Source organism: Actinia tenebrosa, unplaced genomic scaffold (genome assembly GCF_029948245.1).
Source record: "Actinia tenebrosa isolate PJP-AT-01 unplaced genomic scaffold, QUT_ActTen_1.0 PGA_scaffold15__27_contigs__length_11533743, whole genome shotgun sequence".
Taxonomy (NCBI): domain Eukaryota; kingdom Metazoa; phylum Cnidaria; class Anthozoa; order Actiniaria; family Actiniidae; genus Actinia; species Actinia tenebrosa.
Window position 1 is genome coordinate 6,214,671 of NW_028292575.1, and position 26,702 is coordinate 6,241,372.

General features: G+C 42.0%; 1 protein-coding gene and 1 long non-coding RNA gene across 2 annotated transcripts; one reads left to right on the forward strand and one right to left on the reverse strand.

Annotated features, from left to right (window-relative positions):
- LOC116308384 (NIPA-like protein 2) lies at window positions 1-25,916 on the forward strand. Its single transcript, XM_089030151.1, has 13 exons — window positions 1-236; window positions 1,969-2,037; window positions 3,041-3,108; window positions 3,371-3,474; window positions 3,866-3,925; window positions 4,302-4,354; window positions 4,981-5,049; window positions 5,272-5,368; window positions 6,149-6,284; window positions 6,789-6,877; window positions 24,437-24,500; window positions 24,998-25,098; window positions 25,738-25,916. The coding sequence occupies exons 1-13, from the start codon at window positions 198-200 to the stop codon at window positions 25,914-25,916; spliced, it is 1,128 nt and encodes a 375-aa protein (XP_088886277.1). The 5' UTR covers window positions 1-197.
- On the reverse strand, window positions 5,328-25,915 carry LOC148910958 (uncharacterized). The gene is made up of 3 exons (XR_016119817.1): window positions 25,723-25,915; window positions 6,625-6,733; window positions 5,328-5,392 (listed from the first exon to the last, which is right to left on the reverse strand). It is a non-coding gene; the product is annotated as an uncharacterized LOC148910958 (long non-coding RNA).
- Window positions 25,917-26,702: the final 786 nt, after the last annotated feature.

Sequence of the window (26,702 nt, forward strand, 5' to 3'; positions counted from 1 at the left end):
ACGATGGTTTGACCAGCCTGTGTTCGTTCAACTCCGAAAAAACCTCGAAAAAACACCATTTTCATAAATTATTTCGACGGGCGAATCGAGTAATAGTCAAGGCAGGTGCAAGATGCTTTGTTGTTGGAAAACCTTTAGTATTCTACGATAACCATGCCTTAGACGTGCTGAACACTCGATTGAATTTGAAGACAAAAATGGCGTCGGACGAGTTGGAGAACCAGCTTTCGTCCAAGGTAAGATGAAAATCTCCTTTTGTCGCTGGAAAACCTTGCTGAAAACATTTCTGAGGAAGTGTAATTCGCTGATATATTTTTCATATTGTCGTTTATTAGAGGGAGGGATTTTGAAGACGCTTTGTTCGGCGCCAGCTGACAGGGTGGCGTTTCCTCTGTTGTTCCTTAGCTCTCAACGTCCCTTCTCTCTTATATCCACGATAAAAAATTACCTTTTCTTCTGGCATTTCCAAGCCTGAATTCATGCTGATCTTTTACTTTGACATTTGACCAAAATTCTTGCAAAAAGAGAGATATTTCTTAATGTTTATGTTAATTTTACGACTGTGTTTGTAATAATTTCCCGCAGGCAAAATCTCATTTCGATCCAAACTTCAATCCAATAATTTTATCTTCCAGTATAATTTTCTAAACTAGGGATTTAGTTGAAGGTATAATGCTACAGCAGATTTTAAAAATATATTCTGAAAGCGGAATTCTAACGCCAGACGATCGAGTCTTGAAGCGTGAAGTTGTATTGTCTCAAAAATTCTGAGCAATTTTTTATTTTTTTCTTCGATTGTTTCCAATGTTGATTCTAAGACATTTAATCTTTGAAATAACTTTTAGACGCATGCCAAAGGAAGAAAAAGATCTACCATTTGATGTATTTTCTAAAGAGTCATGGATTGTACACAAACAGCGTAGAAGTGTACGTTTTGAGTACCTAACAGCCAGAATTATTCTTTCAAATTCTCGTTAAATATTGATTTCATTCAATGGATCCCAGTGTTAATGTCTTTTTGAAAATTAATGAGCTGACGTCCTTTGATCTTTAGTTTTCTACTATGGAACAATAAAAATCCTACCAAAAGCTTATTTATAAAAAAAACTTTCTATCATAATTAACAAAGATATTTCATTAACAAGAAATTCCATTTCATCAACAAATTTCTAAAAAATTATTACCAAGGTTGAAGATTAAGACTGTCGACAAATAAGTTTTTTTTGATGAAGTTTGGAGATTATTTTTTTGAGATAAAAATGGTTTTGGTTTGATAATTAGATAGAAATCATATCCATGTAAAAAAAAAATTGTCAAAACAAAACAATATTGTATTTCATGTGGTTATTTTCATCATTTGATTATTTTTCTTTTGATGAAAATCTAGGTCTAGAGTAGTAAAATAATTTTATAATTTGAACAATTTAATTTAAAAAAAAAAGTCTTTTCATTTGATCGATTTGAGAAGCAATTTCTTTGGGTATTGATGTCAAAATTGAATTCAAACAACCTTCTCTTGAGAAATCTTAGCAAACAACTGCAATCTTTTCTAAAATTAAACGAAATTAAAGAGAGTTCAAAGCCTACTATGAAATTATTTTTTTCTATACATTTTGGTATTATTATCAAGCACTGTTGTTTGAATGTAAAAACAAAAAAAAAATTATCCAAAAAAATTAAAAAAGGAAAAAAATATCATTGCTACGGCGATGCCAATAGTTAGTATGCATTTGATTTACTCCTAAAGCTTTCGTTTCTTAAACAAACATTCTATTTAATAACCTTGTTCTATTTGGATAATATATATGTATACTACTGTACATTGCACTGCTTACTTTTTGGGCCTTGTTTACGTTTGAAATAATTTTTTTTTCACAATATTTTCCCATTAAATTGGCCCCTGACACCATGTGCACAATGCTTATGGCTATTTTGGATTATTGATTATAATATTGATTATATTTTCAGAATATTTTCATTGGATCAGCGTTGGCTATCGGTGGAAATCTTCTTATCAGCATCTCTATGAATATTCAGGTATGTTGGAATCTCAATATCATATGTTTTGCTTGTTTGTATTCAATATACCATTCTGTGTTTGTACATTTGTAACTTTGTTGTGGTATAATTTGACCTGTTACTTAGCCAACCGTGGGGTGGGGGGTGGGGTTGTATATGTGTCTGTCTGTAAGCTTTCTTGAAACATATACAACATATATATGAAGACTTTGGTAAGCAGAGCAGATGAAATCTTAGTAACACTCTTGTTGTCACTCAACACTTTTCTGGCGTTCTTGATTTACTACTCGCGATTTTTCTGTTGATTAGTTTGCCTTGAGATTTTCATAAACTTTCTTGAAGATAAAGATGTGTCTGCCTTTTTGACCATTAAAGTTTTCCTCTTTTTTCAACTAATGCTTCTACTTATGAATCAGTGCCAGTGTAATACGTAGGTGAACTTCAGTAGGCAAAACTTAAACGTAGGCGAACTTCAGTAGGCGAACCAATGCATAGGAGAAACAATGGATGCCGAGAATCTAGGGAGGCATAGTGTGGTAGCTAGTGCATATGCCCATACCCTCTGGGGTCTCAGGTAATCCATTGCTGGACTTTGCCTGTGTGAGAAGAATAAATTTAGTCAGTCATTTAGGATTCAAGGGTTGTTCTAGGGCTTCCTTTGATTCTCCAGGTTCTCTGATTTTCCTTTCTCTGCAAAACTTACAATGCTTGGAATTGATTCAAATTTGATCTGTATGTTTGTATGCCATCCCCTGACTTAGATTAGCCAAGAGGTTGTTTCAGGGTGTTGGTAAAATTGAATCTTTTTTATATTTGTGTAGTGCTTGTTGCTTATATAGTAGCCAGGGCCTAAGTTTGTGCTTTATTTTTCCAAGATTGTGTGTTTGTCTAACCAGCTTGATTCTGTGTTTAAAGTTTAACAAGTGTGTAAGCCTATCAGACAACAACAACAACTAAAAAAGATTTGAATTTGAATAAAATTTCATTTTTTTTCATGTTTATACTTTAACTTTTTCCTTAGAAATATTCACACATTCAACAAGCAAAAGCAGAAGATGAAGTACACTACTTGAAAAGTAAAGTCTGGTGGTAGGTGTCTAGAGCTCATAGCAGTGAGAGTTGAAGCAATTTACTTAGACAATAGACTGTCTAGGGGTGGGGCGGGGGGGGGGGGCAGATGTCAATAGACCTCTTTTAACTTTAGTGTAATGTTTTCCCATGTCAGGCCATTTGTCATTCCCTATAGTATTATCTCTTTGTTTAAGAGTTGTGCACCAGAAGACACATGAATATGGATACAATTCAAAAAAAAATTATTGTAATGTTTGACTAATAATGGTTGTTATTGTAGGGTTGGTCTTACCCTTATGGTACTTGGTGAAGTTGGTAATTTCTCAGCTTATGGCTTTGCTCCAGCATCACTGGTGGCTCCCTTAGGAACAACAACAGTTATTGGTAAATAACATTAGATGATTTAAATCTTAGTAAAAATGAAAGGTTAATAGTGGAGGAGAAGTTTAAATAAGATTAAATAATGAGTAAAAATGAATGTGTAAATGAGTAAAGATGAATGAATGAATGAATAAAGGAATGGATGAATGAATGAGTGAATGGATGGATGGATGAATAAATAAAGGAATGAATGAATGAGTGAATGGATGGATGGATGAATGGATGGATGGATGGATGGATGAATGAATGAATGAATAAATGGATGAATGAATAAATGAACAAATGAATGAATGAATAAATAAAGGAACGGATGAATGAATTGAATTGAATGAATTAAATGAATGACATTATCAGGAAATATATTAATCATATTTTTGCTTTCAATGATTTCCAGCAAATGCCATTATTGCTGTTGTTTTCTTAAAAGAACGGATACGATATCAAGATGCTTTTGGTAAGTTTTATAAAAGTCTGGTTTCAAATTCATAAAATGCTAAAATTGAGGCTATTTGAGTAGCAGAGAATTAAAAGAGTATAATCTATGAATATTGCCTGGCTTAAATAGAAGATCAAAACAATTATACTATGACTGCTGTTATATTTAGTCTCCTACGCAGCTGCTAATAGTGTTGTTGCACAACGCTCACTCCCCTAGTGTCATCACACAACGCTCACTCCCCTAAGTAGCTTTTTAGGAGAGTAAACGTCGCGTGACAACACTTATAGCAGCTGCGTACATAGGAGACTAGCTGTTATTGTACTATTACATTCGTTACCTATCTTGAAGGATGTATTCCTCATTTATTGCATGTATTTTTATCATATTAAAGGTGTCCTGTTGGCTGTGGTAGGAGCTTTCTTACTCATCACCTTCTCTACAAAAGTAAGTATTGTTTAATGAGCTAAATACTATGATATACAGTATAATATTATTTATTGCACTCTTCTTAAAATTGTCTTGAATGCAAGGCTAACATGGAAATACAAAAAAAATGCCACAAATTCCATTGAGAAAAAAAAAGTGTTTTCTTTTGTATCTCCATGTTAGCCTCGCATCCACGATACTTTTAACAAGGGTCCATTATAGTGCTTTCTTGTTTATGGAAGGAATTAGTCACTAGCTTTATTTGAACTAAGTTCAAATACATAGTCTAATAAATTTTCAGTCTTAAATGATAAAATGTATTCTTCTTTTACTTTGCACATAACGTCATAGCCGTCATCTTAGGCCTAGGGCAAACATCAAACTTTCCATGCACCGAACTTAATTACATCAAAGAATGCCGCCTCATAATCACCTGATATCCATTGTTTTTAATGAGTTCAGTGCATGGAAAGTTAAGGCCTTTGTTGAATCTAAAGAAGGAATTGTCAATGAATTTTTTTTGTTATATCAACCACGGATGGCTGCAGTATCATTTGTTGTTTATCACTCACTTGGGAATAATTGAAAACCAGCAATACTTTATATTTCATTAAAATTTGGTTTTTTTTTTTTTTGCTTATCAGGAATTTTCAGAGCTCACAGGAGCAGAATTAGCATTTTACATGAAGCAATGGCCATTTCTTGTGTATTTGGTAAGTCATTGTCACAAATGGATCATTTACTTTCCAGGAATAAGCCTTTCCTGAATTCCCTTGAGTGACCAGGAAAGAATGGTTCTAACTTGAGGTTGGACTTGATAAAATACGCTAAATGTATGAACACGCCAAGTTTAATCTAGACTCAGAACCTCGTTTACAACCAGCTTATTTCTTTGCTTGATTTTCCATAATACTTGTATTTGTTTGTAACCACAGATTCTTGAGATAATCGTCTTCTGTGTTCTATTATACGTACAAGTGAAGTATTCACTGGAAAATGTGGTGGTATTTCTCATGTTAGTTGCACTTCTAGGTTAGTGGACAATGATTACACATGCTGGAAGAAATGATATATTACAATTTTTATGATAACTTACAAATGTCTCGAGCGCTGATTGGCTGATTTTTATCATCAATAAGAGGACAGACAGATAAAGCTGTCGTCATCGAGCCCACGCTCTTTCCATTGGTTGTTTTGATCGCTAGAAAAGAGATGTCTTTATTGTTTTTCTTGTTGTTTTTGTTATTGTAAAAAACAAATTGACTTCAGATTTTTATGTTTCTGTCCTCCTATTGACGATAAAACTAATTGTGTCATCACATTGTCAAAGTAATATGTGGATCCACTAGGCATTAATAGTGATTGATTGTTGCAAGGAAAATAGTGGTTTTCTACCTCCTCTTTGGTCTCAGATATTGCTGCTTTTCCTTATTGAACTAGTTTATTAAAATGAATTAATTTATAATGGACTGTAAAGCTTTGAACACTCTTTCTCAGCTTTCTATATGGAGCACACCTTTTAGATTCACTGGTTCCCAAGAGGATTTGTTTGGGAAGACAAAACGATGGATTTTTTGCCTAAGAAAGGACGGCCTATTGTTTTGTCCCCCATAACAATTCCTCTAAGGAAATAAATGCAAGACTGGCTGAGAACCTGTGAAAATCCTGTGGAAAACCTGTGAAATTTCTAAAATACAGAAATATTTTTCACTATTTTTTCACAGGATTTTCACAGGTTCTCAGCCAGTAGTGTCTGATGATATTGAACTCGGTATATTTATTTTATGATTTTCGTTTTTATTGTTTTATTAGGTTCACTAACAGTCATTTCTGCTAAAGCTGTATCCTCAATGTTAAACATCACATTTGGTGGCAACAGTCAACTGGGGCATCCCTTACTTTACATCATGTTAATTGTGATGATAGCTACTGCGGTGGCACAAGTAAAGTAAGTAATATGTAAACAGGATGTATTGTGGTCTAGATCGGGTACAAACCATAAAAGGTGTGTTGTGTTGAACAAAAGATGGTACCCAAGCAAGGCCACAATATACCATGGTTGCAATTAATTTCATTATGTGATTAATTTCATTAAGATGCCACTGTTTAATCGTCAAACTAGTCCATTTACCTTTAAAGTATCTAATCGCTTCAGTTCCTGCCACCCACCCTTCATATACATATGTCTGCTTCACACACTTCTCATTATCATTCTCATGAAGGCTATCACAAGATATAGCTGAAACATGCCTTTATAAAATTTACCTATTTCAAGCTAAAATACTTACAGTATTACTATCATGTCCATACACAAAAGCCTTAAAGATACTATCTCATCCTTGTTTTTCCAGTCCATTGTCTTCTCTCCCATCCTCCTGGTTCAACTCCATTCCATTCCTAAGAAAAGTGAACAAAAAATATTTGAGATTTCACAGATTTTTCTTGATTTCAGGTTTTTGAACAGAGCTATGAAGTCGTTTGATGCTACAGTCGTAGTGCCTACAAACTTTGTTCTTTTCACAATCAGTGCTATAATTAGCGGTAAGAACCTTGCAGAAAAGAAATACATCTTAAAATAAAAAGTTATATTTTCAAAATGAAGGAAAGGGAGAAAGAAAGGAAGAAAATTACAAGAAGAAATAAAGGAAGGAAGGAAGAAAGGAAGGAAAAAAGAAAGAAATGAAGGAAGGAAGGAAGGAGGGAAGGAAGGAGGGAGGGAAGGAAGGAAGGAAGGAAGAAAGAAAGGAAGAAATAAAGGAAGGAAGAAAGGAAGAAAGGAAAAAGAAAGGAAGAAAGAAGGAAGAAAGAAAGAAGGAAGAAAGAAAGGAAGAAAGAAAGAAAGAGCAGCAGTTAGGCGGAAGCGCGAATTGCCGGCATTGCCAAAAATCACGAGTCGAAAAACACCAGGGGGGGGTGGGTTTTTGGAGGTCGGTAATCCGCCCTACAGGGGGTCTTGCGCGATCCGCATGCAGCGCGAAATGTGCCTAACTGCTGCTCTGTTGGGGTCGCAAATGGAGGTAAAGATATTTCATAAATATACGATGCATGAATGTAAGAAGTTCACCAATGACTTTTGCATAATTTGTCTAAGACCTAGAGTCGTCATGCCCAAGCCAGAATCCTTTTGGTGTTGTGGTAAAAAAATGCAGATAGAGGAGGATACGTCAGCACAGTGTTACGAGTGTGGTAAGAATATTCGTAACGCGGTGCCAAATGTTACCAAAGAACAGTATTACGCCAATGGAGGTCGTAAGAAAACGCCATATAAGAGGTTGAAATACTTCCGAGACTGGATGAGTCATATCCAAGGTTTACATCCGGTATATTTAGACACGCAGAAAATCATAGACCACTTAGGAGAGCCCTCGCCGCAAAGTCTACGAAAGACATTGAAAAAATTAAAGCTAGGGAAATATTACAAAGCCATTCCCTATCTTTTGTCTGAAATTACCGGTAGGCGTATTCCTGATGTCTCAGATATGCAAAGGGCCGAGTGGATGTTTTGTCAGCTGGATAAGGATATTCCTTATTACCCCGACGTAATTTACGAAATATTCCAGCAAATAGACCCCAACCACCCCCTATTAGAATGGATTCCGAGAAGATGAAATGTGCAGTCGAAATCCCCCTACGTTCTTTTCAAAGCAGATGTCTACTGAGCGAGTTTTCTTTGGAGCTCCTCTTTTGCCTCTTGGTAGATCTGTTTGCGAGATTCCTCGGACAGATCTTTCACGATGGTTTTTTTATTGCCCGACTTTAATTCGCCATATTTCTTTTCCTCCGCGAGGATCAAAGAAAACTCCACGTTGTCGATTTTACGGTCCCGCAGAGCCTTGGAGACCAAGTCGGCGATGGTGTTAGCCTTTGCTCTTGCAAGGGCTATGTGAGTGTCGTGCTTGGATATCTTACCGGACAATTGCTTTATAATGCCTGTCGTAACAGCGGAAACAATGCCGCAGACAGCTCCAACGCTTGCTAAAGGAACGCCAATGACTATTCCAGGCCCCGTTAAAGAAGTAGCAACGCCAGTGCCTGTTAACGCCACGGACATGGAGCCGGAAGTTATCGCGATTTTATGCAAGATGCTTCGGGCTCTAGCGTACTTTTTTCTAACCTCTTCATAGTGTTTCGCTTGCCCTTCCAAGTAAGCCAATATTAAGTTCGCTTTATTCAGACGAAAGTTCTCGGCGTTCAATTCTGTAGGGGTGGGAACATCTGGGTACAACTGAGGTGCTGAAGGTATAACATCCATTATATACTAATGTACGACGCTTTTGGGAATGATATAGCGGCGCAGCCACATCACGACAACCGGGATTATGCCAACTGGAGAGCATTTAGGAAGATGTTTCCGCACGCGGATGCTAGTAAGTTCGAAAGAAGATCCGATGGGATTTACTATAAAGGCTCCAGGATATACAGCAATGCGGACTTGGAGCCAAAGGTGACCGTTAAGCATGAGGAAAAGCCAAAGTCCAACTTCCCAGAGAATTTACTGCTTACGGATGAAGAATATCCATTTTACGATAATGAAGACACGAAGGGTTTCGAAGATTTGGTTACCACTTTAAAAATACCCGTAGGTAAGTCTTCCTTTAAGATGAAGGTTAGAGACATCTTCAGAGAAACGCGCATCAAGCATACGTCAGGTAAAGAAGCCCGTGAATGGCTTGCGGGGCCTAACATGCGGTATTGGCCGCAGCAGTTGAACTTTGCTGTGTGGGCTGCGACGAAAGGATGTGGAGTAGCCATGGATATGCTGCACATTCCTTTCCTGCGATTTCACGTTGCTTTTACCATCCGCAGAATATTGTTTGAACTAGGAGCGCCTCTTCCCAGTGATACTGTCTTTAACGCGAAGGATAATAAGTATGATAAAGTCGCATGGGAGCGTTTGAAAAATGAATTCAACCTAACGAATCCTGACTTTCGCAATAAAGAAGGCGCCGCACACGGACTCGGAGAAACTTACACTTACACCGCATACGTCGGAGCCAGCATAGAAAGGGCTGGAATGGGATACCCCAGCAGATGGGAATTCTCCGACCTCGGTGGAAGATCATCTAAGGGTACTTTGATTTACTTCATAGAAAGTAAAGAAACACGCCCATGGTCGCCATTTGTTGCTGCGAAAGGAATTGGTTTAAAGAACCAAGCAAGGATTAACCGCAGCATCGAAGCTTTCGTTTACTGCGTCCTAGGTGCGCAAGTTAGCACCCGCAGTCCTATCGTGAGCGCCTCTGGGGCGTCGAAAGAAACCCAACAAGTATTCCTCGTTCTCTTTGACGGCGCTATTGTTGAGAATGAAATCTCGAAGTCAGTGCAGAGATATCAATTAGCGGTGCAGCAGTCTAAAGTGAGGTTGGATTACGCATTGTCGCCCGGCTGTTGGTTAATGCCAAGTAATTTAGTCATCAACGTCGATTCAGTCGTTGGTTACAACAACAAACTTCAAAGAGCTACTAAGGATATGAAGTTTGGGGTAAATGACGTGAACTCTGACACCCTCAGGAATATCCCCCATTTCGTGGAGAAGCCGAAAAAGACGCACGAAACTAAACTACCGAAAAAAGTTATTTTGAAGTCCACGTCAAAGAAAACACATGAAAAAGTGCTCGTCGTGAAGCCCACGAGGTTGCCTACGATAGAAGAGGAACCCGACCACGCCTTACTAAAAGCCGGCTTAGCAGTTGCAAGTGTTGGTCTGAGCTATTATATATGGCGATGAACAACCCCTACGTAGCTGGAGTAGATTGTGTTTATACGAATTACACAGGTGAGAAAAAATACACCCAGAGCTCTTGGGTTGATGTCACGGGCATGTCCGTGGATTTGAACTACTCAGGGAAGAAATTAATCCTTTGTAGTATTTGCATTGGATCTGCCAGCCACGCCAATGTAGGTTTCAGATTCATGGATGACAACGGCATACTGCAGCCTATGCGCGCGAAGACAAACAACAGGGAGCCTGCGCATTTCTCCACAGAGCCGCCGACGAATAGCGCTGAGAATTTATCGGTTTGGACTTTTCACATGGTTGCCGATTGCCATGGGAAAGTAAGGCTACAGATAAGAGTAGATGACACTGGAAGCGTTTGCATAAATAGCATAGAAGACCGAAGGAACCAGTCCTATAATCACGCCACCATTAGCACTATTACTGTGGTAAGCCTTTAAATATATGAATAACCCACATGTAAAGGAAAATTGGTTTCTTCATTATTTAGAGGAAAAGGCCTACAGGAAAGACGAATGGCATGACACCGGATTGTGGGTGGAGGTTGGAGGATTAGGATTGATCATGTGTACCATTTGCGCTTCGACGTGGTGGTCATGCAATGTTGGGTTTAGGATTGTTGATGAGAATAACCATCCATTACTACCATACAGAAAAAAATATAGGAATAGGAACGCAACACATTTTACATTTGAACCCACTGTAAGAAACCATGAAAACTTAACACCTATAACTTTTCATATGATAATCGATTGTCAATATGCAAAGTTACAAATTCGCCCCGGCGGAGGTAGGAACTCACTCCTAGGCATTACGCGAATAAATGCCGCCACAGCGAAAATAACTAATCCATTGGACGCTACTTGGAATCACAAGGTCATTTCTACTATGAGTGTTTTACCCTTACTACCGAGGCATTAAGTATATGAATGCCCATTACATTTACCATTTAGACCAAAAGGAATATGGTGAAGGGAATGAGTGGATTGATATTGGAATGTGGGTTAAAGTTGGAGGCTTGGGGTTGATAATATGTACCATTAGCATTAACACGGGTAATGGTGCAAACGTGGGATTTAGATTAATCGATGAGAATGACCACCCATTGCTGCCTTACAGAAAAAAAGTTAATGAAAGGGAGCCGACCCATTTTTCGTCGGAACCACCTACTCTAAGTTCTGAAGACTTAACACCAGTTACTTTTCATATGATAGTTAACTGTCAATATGTCAAGCTGCAAATTATATCCCACGATGGTAACGTAAGGATGAATTATATTGGCGGACGCGGTACTCCAAACAGACCCTGGAGTCATAAGCCTATTAGCGTTATGAGCGTTCTACCCTTGCTACCGCATTATCAAGGCGGTGCGAATACTATCTTTACTTATCCCCCGTCTAGAACGCCTCGGCGACGATAAGCCACCAGTAATACACAAGGATAAGATTAACCCTTCATCTTCTTCAGGAGTACCACTCCAATAGCTACTACGAGGATCCAAATGTTATTCCCCACAAACTTCAACAGTTCTCCGCCGGCCCTAAGCGCCAAGGAAACGACCGAACCCAGCAGCCCAGGAAGACCGGCTGCCATCTTTTTTCCCAAGTCCGTCAGCCCATTGCCTAATTTCTTTACGCCCGCGCCTGTAGCCTTAAGTGTGCTAAGGATAACTCCTACTACGCTCGAAATAGCGACCGCAAATGCCAGCGGAACGCCATATTTCACCAAAGCTCTTTTTATCTTTTCCTTGGTGGTAAGCCCCAGCTCCCTTTCCTTACCTTCTATTTGCGTTTGTAATTCCGCCAGTCTTTCCTGAAGGGTTTCTACTTCCTTTTGGGCTGCCTCCCTTTCTTCTTCAGGGCGAGTTTGATCTTCGATTATTACTCGCTGTCGATCTATTTCGTACTCCAAGTCTTCGACGGCCTGTCGAAGTTGCCGTATTTGCTCTTCTTTGGTATTGATTTCGGCAACCAACTGCCGCCGTTCCTCTAAAGAGCCCTCTATGGTGCTTTGTAAGTTCCTAACTTCCTCCTGACTCATGTTTAGGTCCTGCAGGGCAAGGCGAAAAGCCTGTCGAGCTGTATCCCTTTCATGTAAAGCCTTTTCAGTTTCTTGCGTAATTATTCGTATATTTTCATCTTTACTTTGTCTTAGCTGCTGTAATTGTTTTTCATAGCTTGTTTCCTTTTCCTTTAGCGCTTTTTCTAACGCCGCCGTCGGAGCATGTGATTTCTTAGCCTCCTCCAACTCCCTTTCTGCTTTATCCCGATCACGTAAAGCCTGATCTAAGTGCTTTGCCATTTCTTCCATTCTTACGTCTCGTCGACTTTGCTTTTCGTACGCCGCCTCTTTTTCTTCCAGCGCCTTTTGCAGTTCCTCGGCGCGTTTTTCTGTCGTGACCCTTTCGGTTAGGGCTTCCAACCTATCTAACATGCTTCGGGTGGCCGCTTGGAAGCCCCTTAACCTTTCCACGTTATTCTTAACTGCACCATTTTCGTCGAAGAGGGCCTGTGGCTTTGTCCAGCGGTCTTTGTCGGGAGACCTCATGTCTTTAACGCTTATGAGGACTTTGTTTCCTTTTTCCGTGAGCCTTATCTCGTTGTCGTCAAGGTGGGGATAAAGCTTATTTAGTTCTTGCATTGCCCACTCTACGGTTTCCCCCGCCGGCTCGCCCATGTTTTGAAGCCCTATGTGCTCACGCGGAAATACGTACTCGCGTGCTTTGGAATGTCTTAGGGCCTTTGCAATCCTATCCCTTATGGAATCTTCGGTGGGAAGCAGCGGTTCTTCATCACCGTCGTTAATGTCAGCCTGACCTTCTTCGGTAAGGGGATCAAAATCCGTTCCTTCTACTTCCATTATATATGATAAGCTCAAAGTTAAATCCCAACGTATTACCTAAGCAGGTTGGCGGACTGAAAGCAGAACGCACCTTTCACCGGGTCACATTCACACCTTCTAGCGCAAAGCCTGGAGAAACGCTGTATGTGGGCGTTCCCCGCCTAACGGATAACCTAGTATTGGTTCCTGGCACCCTGGCGTTAAGGTTTGACCTAGCAATACAACCAAGCACCGCAGACAAGCGCTATACCGTCAATAATGTGGGTAGGAACCTCGTCTCTAAGATGAGAATCAAGTTTGCCGGGGAATCCCTCTTGGACTTAAATAGGTACGACCTGTACACCACGTATAAAGATTTATGGCTAACAGCCTTTGACCGTGCACAAAAGATAGAGCAGGGAATTGGAAGCGTCATCCTACGTCAGCTTCGCAACGATACTAGCCCGGCGCCTACGGACTCCAGTGGAGCAACCGCAGTAGCAGACGCAACAAGGGTAAAGACCGCCTATGGTACCAAGTACGTTATCCCTTTGGATTTCGAAGTGATTACGAACCATGGCGCGTACTACCCCAGACAATTGGCAGAGTTGCAGTTCGAAGTAACCCTGGCGGACACTACGAACATCCTAGGAGGAATGGACACCGCAATTAGCGGAGCCGCGGATCCTTATTCTATCACTAATCTAGAATTACAGTACGAAACCGTATACAGCGAAGAGCTGGCACGTAGTGCCGGCATGGAATACAGCTCCGGAAAGGCATTCTTATACGACCACGTGGTGATGTATAAAACCTTCAGTTTCCTGGATAAGACGGATGAGGTTATCAACCAAAGTATTAACCTCCCCCGAAGAAGTCTCACGGGGTTGATGTTGGTGTTTGCCGGACCCTGTGAGGCCGGCAAGCGCGACTCCGAGGCCTTTCATAACCCCAACATCACCAACGTCAACGTGAATATCAACGGCGTTCCAAACAAAGTATATTCGCAGGGGATAAAGCCCGCAGATATCTACCGGGAGGCAAAGCGTAAGTTTGGCGACCAAATTAGTCCTGAGGAATTCTTTAAGGATAAGTATGCGCTGTGGATCGATATGCGCACCATTGACGACGAAGACCTACATGGCCAGGGTTTGCGGCTGGTAAACACCCAGGATGGCATAACGTTGGAGATCAAGCGCACAAAGAACTCCTCCGCGGGCGACGACGACAAGATAAAATGCTACATCTTCGTCGTCTCAGATGCGCAACTGAGCGTAGAAATGAATCAGCTAAAGAGCGTTGCATATTAAGGTTAAAATGTTCCTTAGATATACGATGCTTCGCGTATTCGAAAACAACGGTACGAAACTGCAATGCATAGTGCAAGGCGAAACTTTGTACTTCAAAGCGAAGGAGGTGGCTTTGGCGTTGGGCTATGAGCGCCCAAAAGATGCAATTAAGGCGCATGTTCGTGATAAATACAAGGTAAAGCTTAGCGAACTTAGGGTGGAGGTGAATCGCCTCCCCTCTTATTCACAGCCTAATTCCCTGTACGTGACTGAATCTGGGTTGTATCAGTTGATATTCAGTTCAAAGATGCCAACGGCAGAGACATTCCAGGATTGGGTCTTAGAGGAAGTTCTCCCTACCCTCAGGAAAACAGGTAAATATGCAATAGACAAGCGCTTTGACGGTCCAAACAAGTTGGTATTCAAAATAGAAAATGAATTCGACCTGCACAAAAAGGTGGTGGACTACATCCGCAGGTTTTACCCCCAAATGCTCATAGCCCCTGGTCTAGGTGAACTGCAGGATTCAGACGGCAAACGTATAAAGTGCTGGCAGAAAGGATATCAACGCGGTCAACCCGACTTAATGATCTTGAACGCGCACACACATTACTGTGGATTCTGCATAGAGCTAAAGACCCCAAAAGGCAACGGCAGGTTATCTGAGGATCAGCAACTACTCTTACAGAGGTATGAAGAAAACGGCTATAAGGTGCTCATAAGCAGCGACTACGATGTCATTTGCAGGGAGATCACTGCGTATGCTGAACACCTACGAATTCCCTGCAGGTGGTGTTGTAAGGGCTTTAAAACCTCGGAGACTTTGGCAACACACTTAAAGATATTTCATAGAATATATGGACAAGGATAAATTTAACGAGTTAAAGTTTATACAAACGCACTGGAGGGATTTGCAGGTGGGGGAGATTTACGAGATAAAGAATTATGTGATCTTTGAAGACTTGGACCGCCTGCGTTTGGTCTTAAAGAATAAAAAAAGAACATACACCCTTTGGGCGCCCGATAGGATAAGGTACGCCATTGAAGGGCAGGACGTTACCCATGTTATGAGTCATGGTAAAAAGGATGGCAGGTGGGTATTTGACGTGGTTAATTGGGAGCCTGAGAGTCCTCTGTATTCGTAAGGACGTCTGCCGCCGAGCACCAATGGGATCCTTCAAGAAATACCTTGCCGCAATGAAGGCAGGTGTATTTTTTACGCGGTTTTGGGGGCGTAATGCAATCGGCTGGTAGTTCGCACGTAATACAGTCCATATATTGAAAGGGCGATTAGGAATCCTGCGGCTGCGTAGGCTAGCATATATTGCAAGCGCCCTTAAAAGGGGTTCTTATTTTTATTTATTATTATTGAATTCTGCAAGCGCCCTTAAAAGGGGTTCTTATTTTTATTTATTATTATTGAATTCTGCAAGCGCCCTTAAAAGGGGTTCTTATTTTTATTTATTATTATTGAATATCCTTAATAATAATAAATAAAAATAAGAATGGGATTTGAGACTCTTTGCGCAAACCCTACTTTACTATTTTAAGTCGCCTACTAATCCTTACGGGCTTTCCTTGCCGCCTCATTGCCGGCATGCCAGGCCTCAAAGCGATCTAAGTACTCTTCAAAACCGCCTTGACCGTCGTAGAGGCACTGCCAAACATGCTGGTCACTTCTTTGACAGCCGCAGCGCTCACAAGTTGCCTCCCAATGTTCTCTATCCTCCCACCTTACGCCTTCGACGCAGTCAAACTCCGCAAAGCGCTGGTCAATTTCCTTCTTCCGGCGCGTTAACTTCCTTTGGGTTTCCTTTGGGCAACATCGGGCGGCAACGTCGCCGTGCTCCTCGCAAGCCACGCTTAGCAGGTCGTAATTGCCGCGGCATCGATGTCGATGCCATTCGTCGTTCTTGTCCTCCTCGCAGCGCTCACATACATTCTTTAGGCAAACGCGGTTATCCACGTGGTAATCCAACATCTGCGCGCTGCTAAAGAGGCGATTACACTCCTTACAACGCCTTTCGCGTGCCTTCTTAGCGCATACCTTTTTTTCCAGGTGGTATTTTAACATTTGCTTGCTGCTGAACTCCTTGTTACACCGCTCACACTCCATATATAATAAGGATTTAATAACCCTTATATGGGATACCGCATGAAGTCCTTAACGGCCAGAAACTATTTCAAAGGGTGTCTCAGAATGTTAACAATAAGGTTAAATCTTTGTTAAGGATACCTGGAAAGCCCGTAATGGTTAGTAGGCGGCTTAAGATAGTAAAGTAGGGTTTGCGCAAAGAGTCTCAAATCCCATTCTTATTTTTATTTATTATTATTAAGAATAATTAAGGAAATTTAATAATAATAAATAAAAATAAGGACCCCTTTTGAAGGGCGCTTGCAGAATTCAATAATAATAAATAAAAATAAGACACTCTTTGGAATAGTTTCCAGGCATCCTTAACAAAGATTTAACCTAAACGTCAACATTCTAAGGGGGATATCGCATAAAGTCCTGCACGCTTTCTTTTACCCACGTTGCCATCGTCAAAAGCGCGCCAAACCTTTCCGCGCGCTTCAGACTGCACATTTCATCATACAATTCCTGTACGCGCTCTCTTAACCGATCGATCTCCTCCCTTTGCATTTCTATGGTGTTTCTCTTGTCTTTCGCATCGGCGGCAATCCTTCTTACTGCTTCCACTGGGTCCATCGTATATATAATGGATCCGAACCATATTCCCTGCAATGCTCTGATAGTAGGACCCACCGGCTGCGGAAAGACCCAATTCGTCGTGGAGCAGCTATTAGGACCCTTTAGATACCGCTTCGACTATATTGTGCTATTATGCCCCACCTACGTGAATAACCGCACCTGGACGGGCATAGGAGTGAAAGATGACGACTTCTTCGTAGATATCTTAGATCCTAACGAGTTATCCAGCCATTTGAAGTTTTGGCATCGACAATTCCCTAAAGATACGCAGACACTCCTCATATTGGATGACATCGCCTGTGGGGACGACGTAAAAAGACGCACTTCGGAGTTGGTGAAGCTTGCCTTCAGCGGTAGGCATGACAATATCAGCGTTTGGTTGCTCTCGCAGCAGCTTACCAGCGTCTCTAAACCCTTTAGGGAAAACATAGGCTCCCTGGTCGTATTTTATACTCCGAGCCGGAGTGACCTGGAAACCATCTTAAGCGACTATGGGGGTGAGATATCCAAGGAACAGTTACACGAATACATGCGGCATTTAAAGACGCACCAACATTCCAAAATGATCTTCTCTTTGAGGTTTCCCTACACGGTTGGAATCTATGATTCCTAATGTATATGGATATTGAGCAGCTCTTAGATGAAGTCCCCACACAGCTAGATGAAAGTAACCTTAAGGAACAACTCAACGTCCTTGTGTCATCTGGGAAGTGCAAAGAAATGATAGGCAAGGAACTTACCCATGAGCAGGTTAATAAGTTGTCAGAAGAGGAGGTTAAGAAGTTCCATAAGAGGTATGAGGCTGCCCTTGCAAGTAAGACCACGGACGCCGTAGCAGACTCCGCTATCCGACTTGCGACTAAATTGCTTGGACTCGCACTGCCCATAGACGACGTGGAGCAACTGCGGAAGGACATAAGCGAGGACTATGTCATCGCCCAAGAACTTAAGATAACCTGTGGGTGGTTGTCTTTGAAGTGCGGTAAGTTAATGGCAGTCGCCTCTGTGGCTTTGCACGTAGCTCAGCATGTCGACTTGAAGGAGGTACTAGGTTCCTTCGGAACATCTTGGAAGGACTTCAAGAAGGACAGAGAAGCCCTCCAGGCAGCACTTACTGAGGTACCTGATCAAGTCGCCTCAAGTACTTAGTCAAGTCGTCCTCAAGTACTTAGTCAAGTCGTCGTCAAGTCGTCCTTAAGTCATTGTCAAGTACTTAGTCAAGTCACCTCAAGTACTTAGTCAAGTCATCCTTAAGTCATTCTCAAGTCCTTCAAGTCCTTAGATATAAATGAGTGAACCAGAGTCGAAGGCAGAGCAGCCCGAGCAGAAGATTACCAAGGCTAAATCTCCAGGCAGAGTCGCTGCCGGAAAGAAGCTCGCGGAGATGAACAGGAAGAACAAAGCCAAAAAAGAAGAAAAGGTGGAGGAAAAAGAAGAGGGATCCTTTTGGAATCCCGGCTACGTCATTGGCGCGTTAGGAGTCGCTATAGCAGCAGGCAGCCTTTACTTACAATGGCGGGCTACGAAGCCAAAAGTAAAGTGGGAGGCCGCAACATATCACGCGCCCGTGGAGGTTAGAAAAAGTAAGATCCCTGAAATGGAGTAATAACCTTCTCGCTTTGTAATATAATGTCGACCGCGTTGTTGAAAACTGTTGAAGAAGCAGCTATTATTACTTCCATCGTTGCGGGTATTGGTTGGGTAGGTAAGAAAGTGCTCAAAGAAGACTTTACTGAAGACCCAAGCAAGAGCTTCGCTAATTTTGCTAAGATGACCGCTGCCGTTAGCGGGGCTATCATGCTAAAGGATTACCTACGGAAGGAAAAGTACCTGCCGACGACGTAAGCTTTGCTTGCGTCTAATATAATGGTTAGCTTAGTCGCAGGCGGAGTTATTGCAGCTTTAGCATTTACAGGGGCTAATTATGGTGGTAGATATCTGGATAAATTAGTTAGCGGTGATAGAAACGCAGAATCTAACGCCGAAAGGAAGAGGCACGACTTAGCGCTGGAGAAATATCAGCGAGACGTGGCAGCTTGGAATGAAAAAAGACAAGCCTACAGGGATTGGTTGGATAAGAACTACCAAGACAAGATGCAGGCGGATAAGAACTTCGAAAACACAGACTACGCCTTTAAGCTCTATGCGCAAGCGCACCCCGACTTTAGAATGAGAAAGCCTCAGTTTAAGGATTACTACCAGCCTTCTAAGAAACAAAAAGACAATGAATTGGTATTTGTAGGAGTCGCAGGGCTGGTGGGAGGCGTAGCTTTGGCGTGGGCATTGTAAAATGCCCCTAATATAATGATCGTCTTTTTGGAAAGCGACAAGAATAACTTTACCACTTATCTGAATCCCCCCATTAAAGCCCATAAGGTTCGGTTGGTTAGTTGCTCTTTGTACAATTCTTGGTATAATTTAGTCAATGCCTTGGTCACTGAGAATAAAGGCGGCGGCAATTATCAAGGCGTATTGCTGCCCGATGGACATTACACACCAATCACCCTTGCTAAGGAATTAGCAAAACACGGTTATACTCTCACCACGGGGTTGCCGCACGAAATGACCCTCAAACATAACATGACGAACCTTACAGTAACCCTAGGAAAGTTTGAACCATTAGGAACTTTATTAAATGTCTCGAAAAAGGCAATTACCACCACGGCAGTTCCCGTAAGTTGGAAAGTTGCATCCTCTTACGAAGTCTATTGCGACTTGGTTCATAGTTACAACAATGGAGAAAAGTCTTCTCTTATGTCCAAGTTTCCACCTAAGGGTAATCCATTTGACCTGGTAGAATACACTCCCATTTCTTTAAGCTATGATTTGTCTAATTTGGTAGAAAGCATAAACATCACCATTAAGGTGGACGGAAAGACGGTGGATTTTAACGGACGAAAGATCAATCTCGTTTTGGAATTCATATAATGGGCCGCGTAGAGGACAAACTTAAAAGGATTTACTATGGACCTGAAGGCTATTGGAAAGGAGCATCAGCTATTAAGAAACTCGCGACCGCGGCCAGGGCATCAGAAGAAACGGCTAAGAACTGGTTAAAAAAGCAAACCCTCTGGCAGGTTTATCTTCCCGTGCCCAAGTACATTCCCAGGCCCAGCTTCACCGTAAATACCCCCAATGAAGTTCATCAGGCAGATTTGCTTTTCTTACCGCACGACAAGGTGAGAAGAAAGACCTATAAATACGCTTTGACCGTAGTTGATATCGCAAGCAGATACAAGGACGCCGAACCCATAACCAGCAAGGATTCTGGGGAAGTCGCAGAAGCCCTAGGTAGGATTTATAAGCGCGTCTTGAAATGGCCCAAGCTGCTGCAAGTGGATGCGGGGACGGAGTTCATGGGCGTGGTTACTAAGACCCTGAAAGACCACGACACTAAGATTAGGAGAGCCGAAGCTGAGTACCACAGGGGTCAGAGCATCGTCGAAAGATTTAATAAGACCCTGGCCGAGCGTCTCTTTGGATACCAGTATTGGAAAGAGCTGGAAGATCCCTCCAAACGCAACAGGGAATGGACACAGCGGCTCCCCCAGGTCGTCGCGGCTTTGAACAACGAGGCGGCCAGGGCTACGGGAATGAAACCCAGGGACGCCATAAGAAAGAAACACGTGGAACACAAGTCCTACGTCAGAAGTTCAAGGGCGGTCGGACTGAAGGAAAAAAAGCTCCCCCGCGACATAGTGGTCAGATACCTCTATCAGCCGGGGGAACTCGAAGGTGGCAGTAAGAGAGCCACGGATCCTAACTGGTCTTTGGAAACGTATGAGATTTCGAAGTCCGTCACCAAGGAAGGGCAACCCGTGTTGTATTACCTAAATGGCCCAAGTCGCGGATTCGTCAAGGAAGAGCTGCTCATAGTCCCCAAAGACTCAGAGTAGCGCAGCACCACGCGCCCGATTGCACTCTAGGCATGTCAGTCTTACGTTACCTCTGCAATGCCCGCGTTTATTATTTATACGATCCACGGAGAACTGCTGATCGTCATTTGGGTCAAACCTCCATAGTAGAGGTATGTTACACTTTGCACACCTTGCCCCTTTCTTATAGACGTCGTCCACGCATAGGTCGAACACCATGCCTTTTCCTTCGTCGTGTCTCTTATAGCGAAGGAGTTTCTTAGCAATGTTCTCCTTTGCTATATCTTCTGGCGTTTTATCGTAACGCAATTGCGGACCCCAAGCCCTCCGCAACTGTTTGGCATGCTCCACACGGCTCACAGCGGTATATATCAAATTACTCCAACATAACCGCTGGTCTATGATCCATAAGGTTTCTTTTATGGTAAGCCCTTGCGCGCTGTGGACTGTCATACAATATCCCAAACGCCAATCTGGATGGGAGGTTATTTTTTCAACCTTTCCCATAGGCACCCAGACTTTATCATGAGTTACCGCGTTTCGCAGTTGGACGTCGGTGCCCGGCACCCACACGTCTCTCTTCTGCATGCGGGTATCGTGGGGCTTGTAGCAAACGGGCACCAAATGGCTTGGGAATCTTTCGCGGTGTACTTCTAATAAATCTTTCTGTATTCGCGATTGTGCTGCGCGCTTGCTGCTCAACACCAAATCCTCTGGATGCCACGCGTGAAGGAAGTCCTCGTAAGATTTTGCCCGCACATGCTTACGCAAAGTCTTATTTTGCTCTGCATCGCTGAGGCCCCGAAGTTCCGCCTTTAAGTCTCTTACTTGATCCTTACTACGGTAGTCGGCGTTGATTTCCTCTGCATGGTCTACCATTCCTTTTAACCATTTATGGGGCATTTCTCCGCAAATGGGAGGAGGTTGGCATGGATCTCCGGCAAATATAACTTGACACTTTCCGCGGAGGAAGTCTACAAATTCCTGCAAGATTTCTAATGGCACGGTGCAAATCTCATCCCATAATATAACCGGAGGTATGTCGCGTATTGCTTCCGGCACCCACTTTTGACCGTTCCAGCGAAAGAAGCTGTGGTACGTTTGCGCGTCGTAACCCATCTCCGTCAATTCCCTCTCCAGACGGTGTGTCGGCGTTAACACCTTCACGCGGGGGAATAATTCCAAAACCCTGGTGGTTTTACCGCTGCCTCCCGGCCCGTACAGGTACGAAAAGCGTTGGTAAGAAATGGGGTCCACAACGGATGGCAATGGCTCCACGGTGGGGACGGTGGCACCTTTTACGTGTTTCCCGTGGTATTCCACACGTTCTCTCCAGGCTTTTATCTCTTCATCTTTCACACGCCATTGACCACTTTCCGCGAGTTCATCGGCTGTGTAAAACTCTTGCATTTTTTCTAACACTTCGGGCTTCACATACAAAGAATCCGTGGCCACGCGTGGGATATCCTCCTTGTCGAACCGCAACAGCATCGACAATAGATTGATATGCGCATATGCGAGCATGCTGGCGCGCAAATGGTAATATTGCGGGCGATGATCTTGATAATAGCACAACGCATTCCATTGTTGTTCCCCTTGGCCTTCTATGAAATAATTCCACTTCTCTACGGACACCATGGTTCCTTGCTCATGTGCGCGTTTTACGAGGAAGCTCAACTCTCCGTCATCGGTTATCAAACGCCGCTGCATGTGCTTTTCTCCTTCTTTTGCGCCTTGGGTGAACTTTCCTATGACGATTCTGGCGGTGGGGTTATGCTCCGGAAACCATTGCGTAAATGCAGAGTGACAAAGTATGGCTTCATGCGCTGCGTACGTGAGAAGCTCGCGCTCTTCGAGAAACTTCAGCAGGGGTATGGGAATCCATTCTTTCTCCTGCAGATGTTTCCCATACCACGCGTAAATTATTGGATGTAAGCCCTTTGCTAACTTCCACGTGGTCAACCGCACGAACCCCGTAGCTGGGGCGTCGTATTTACCTGGCAAAGACACACGAAAGAATTGTGAGTCTGGATGCCCGTAGCGGTCGTAATACTCCTTACAATCCCCCAATCCTTTAAAACTTGCGGGGTAACAATGTTTCATGTCTAAGGAGACGTATTCGTTCTCGTCATACTCCATGTTCCACAGACCTCCATGGCCGTGCTCTACGCAGGCTTTGGCTATGTCGGCGAATTCCTTAGGCGTGGACTTCCATCCGTTCCTCTTCTTTGCGGCTAAGAAGTCCAAACTACGAGAGCTAAGGACCTCGTCTGAGAAGTCTTCCCCTAATGTCGCACACGCACTTTGAATACGTTGATGCTCTACTTCAGGGCGGTAGAGAGTACCATCCTGCGTCATAAACTGACTTCCTTCCGCGTCCATCAACCAAACGGAATTCTCGTGGACCAATTCTGCCAACGGCGACGTCTTATAAACCTTAGTTTCCTTTTTTTTGGGGAACCCAAGTTCTCGCCAAGCATGTCCATTGTGTTGATAGATGACGATAGCAGCACCTCTACCTCCATATTTTTCCGTCCCTTCGTAGATGTAGCCGCCCGTGATATCCTTCACGTGTATGCGGCGTTCTAAAGCCGTCTCTAACTTCTGGATGTTTTTGATGGTACCTCCGGTTTTATGCGTGTTCTTTTCCCATTTCCTTATGGCCTCTCTCCTCTTGGGCGTAAGCTTACCACCACGAGAGGCATCTTCAAAGAACCCCCTTACTAACTTCCCGACACAATTGCCCGGATGTCGCATTGGTCGCAACTTTCTGACATCCGGCTCCTCGATCTTGTACGCGCCGTAAATGACGACGGTAACCGGGTAAGCGACCTCGTAGAAGAGCATGTCGATTCCCTCTAATGCCCCCGGCCTCGTTTGCTTATTCAAGACGAACAAACTCTGCTTACCAGACGCCCTGATGGGATTACGGCCCCTTTCTATCACCCACTCGCCGTCCAAATACTTCACGAACGTCAACTCCAAACGGTAGTCGCCGTCCGGCATTCTGTCGATTATCTTTTCAGCCATCTCGTGATTCATCGTCTTGTCTGTCTTTCCCTCCATGAATGTCGCAAAGACGAAATCCGCATCTGAGTTATCCATCACCTGATTTCCCAACCTGCGCACAGTTTCGTTTTGAATGTTGTTGACGGATGCCATGTATATCTAAAGAATATCTTTCCCTCTGTTTGCGACCCCAACAGAGCAGCAGTTAGGCACATTTCGCGCTGCATGCGGATCGCGCAAGACCCCCTGTAGGGCGGATTACCGACCTCCAAAAACCCACCCCCCCCCTGGTGTTTTTCGACTCGTGATTTTTGGCAATGCCGGCAATTCGCGCTTCCGCCTAACTGCTGCTGAAAGGAAGCAAGAAAGAAAGAAAGGAAGAAAGAAAGGAAGAAAGGAAGGAAGGAAGGAAGAAAGAAAGAAAGGAAAAATGAAGAAAGGAAGAAATAAAGGAAGGAAGGAAGGAAGAAAGAAAAAAAAAGAAAGGGAGAAAAAAATAAAGAAAGAACAAAGATATGCATAAAAATGGAAACGTACAAATAAAAACCAGTCGAAAAGTGAAATATGGGAAAGAAAAAATGGGAAGAAATTGCTAAATACTTAAAAGACATGTAGTGTACAAATAATATTCTGATTCTTATCAATGTGTTATTTCAGGTATTGTTTTGTATCGAGAATTTTATGGATTAACCTTCCTAGAGATATTTATGTTTTTATTTGGGTAAGTTTTTATAAAACCTAAATTTACTGGATTTTGTATAATTTTAATATCAAACTAAATCCTATACTTTAGCTTAGAGTTAGATGGTAAAACTCTTAACTGACAGTCTCGCACAATGTCATGAGTATAAGATCAGTTGATCAATCAATCACATAATAAAAAAATTCTTAAACAAGCTTTGCAACACACTTTGCTAGGCTTAGATTTCCAGCCTTTGGGATTTTGTGCGCACGCAATACTCTCCAGCTACTGGGGAGAGTGTTACAGCTGCACAAAACCCTAACCACTTGAAATCTGAGTTTCCTTACTTACCTGCCTTCAGTTTAGAAATGAAATTGGGAAGAAATTGTGGGAAAATAGGCAATTTCTTTCTACTCTTACAACTGAAATATGTTTTACGAGAACTTGCGTCACTTCAGACCACTATTGCAAGTGTGTTCTCCATAGCAGTGCCTTTAGTTTTTAACTAAATCTTTCTATTTGTAACTTTTAACTAGGTGTGTTCTGTCATTTATTGGGGTTTACTGCATCACTTCCAATCGTAAGATGGAAAGTTCAGAGGGACATCTTCTGCTCACGAATGCCGACCTCTTCCCAGGTGAGTTTCTATCTGTATTCTTACTGAATTGCAATACAAGCATTTAATTATTTGCAAGTTATGCTAGAGCTGTTTTCATACAGGTGGGAAACAATGCAAGTCTAAACTCGAAGCTGTACTGTATTTGCACCCTATCTTGTCAGAGCCATAGTAACATACATGTATGATTGCATTTTGGATTGAATTTTAAATGTGTAGTTCCAGAAATTATCCATACCCACCCCACAGAGGAATTTGGAATTTCCGAAGAGTAGGGGGGTCAGAGAAAGAACAAAAATTACAGAGTTTGTATGGAAGAAAATTGGAATTTCTGGGGGGTAGGGGGGTGTCTTAAAAAAATTCCTCTGTGAGGAGAGTATGGATAATTTTTGGAACTACACAATATATATATATATATATATTGGATTGAATTACTGGAAGACAATGGAAAAACATTCCAATGTTAGGGTGTTACGTACCATGTTTCCCACTCATACACAAACTGCTTAATTTGATATCTCTTACTATTGCATATTCAAAAGCTATCATATCAAAGCCATGATAAATTATCAAAGCTATTTTGTATTGTACTGTTATGCTTTTTGCATAAGTAACTCAGTAATTCTAATATCATTTTTTCCTTACCTCAATGTTTTCTAGGTTTTCTTTCCCTGTCATCATCTAAGCTCATAGCAGTACAACCTGGAAATGCATTTTCAGCTGGCACACAGGAGTACCCCATGTTGATGGCCAAAGCAAGCCAAGACAATGTCTCCGATCCTGAAGTGCCCGAGTCACCCAAGAAACCTCTCGGGGACCCAACATCCATGGATAGGTAGTAATGAAACCATAGTAATCAAGTCTATTTCATTGAAATAGAGCAGTTTTCGTATGAATGTGATTTTTCTTAGAATTTTAATTGGCTGATTTTTTCCTTGCACAATGTGATTGGTCTGGCAGTGCCTTTACTTTTGTGTGTCTATGTCATCGTCGTGTTCATGCCACGTTTCAAGCATTTGATTGGATGAGGAGTAAATTCTCGTGCAATATGATTGGTTTGGCGCATACCTCGCCGTGTCACAACCATGTTCGTGTCGTGAGCTTTTTACAGTCATATGAAAACTGTTCTAATATTCATTTCATATTTATTTAACTGGTATCCTATAGTACCATAAAATGTCCATATTTACCTTTAATATTTATGTATTACCCTTAATATTCCCAACTGTTGGGAAAATTGAGAGAATATAAGTCCATTTATTATATTTATCCAAGCTAAAAATAAAAACTTCAAGTCAAAAATGAGGGTTATTGTGAAAAATATTAGGGACGCAAAAAGTTGTATGTATCACTGATAACCCCTTTTTAGGTTTAATTTATTATTCTTGACTTTCACATCCCCATAATGCCTTGTGTATTTGGGGGGTAACCAATCAAAAAACTGTCCCAAATTGAAAGGTTTCTTAATTGAATTTATACTATACTTGCTTTTATCTGCACAATACTGATTATCAGTTTATTCAAGTTATTTTTGCGTGTACAGATCATGAAGAGTTTTGGTCTTACAGAAAATGTATTGACTTACAAAAAATGTTTAAAATTTACCTTAAACGTCTTCAAGCTTC

Excerpts from the sequence above, each read along its gene's own strand:
- LOC116308384 (XM_089030151.1), top strand. The coding sequence starts at position 198 with ATGGCGTCGGACGAGTTGGAGAACCAGCTTTCGTCCAAG. Across the intron at positions 5,050-5,271 it reads GGCCATTTCTTGTGTATTTG|ATTCTTGAGATAATCGTCTT; the intron begins GTAAGTCATTGT and ends TTGTAACCACAG. Across the intron at positions 6,878-24,436 it reads AATCAGTGCTATAATTAGCG|GTATTGTTTTGTATCGAGAA; the intron begins GTAAGAACCTTG and ends GTGTTATTTCAG.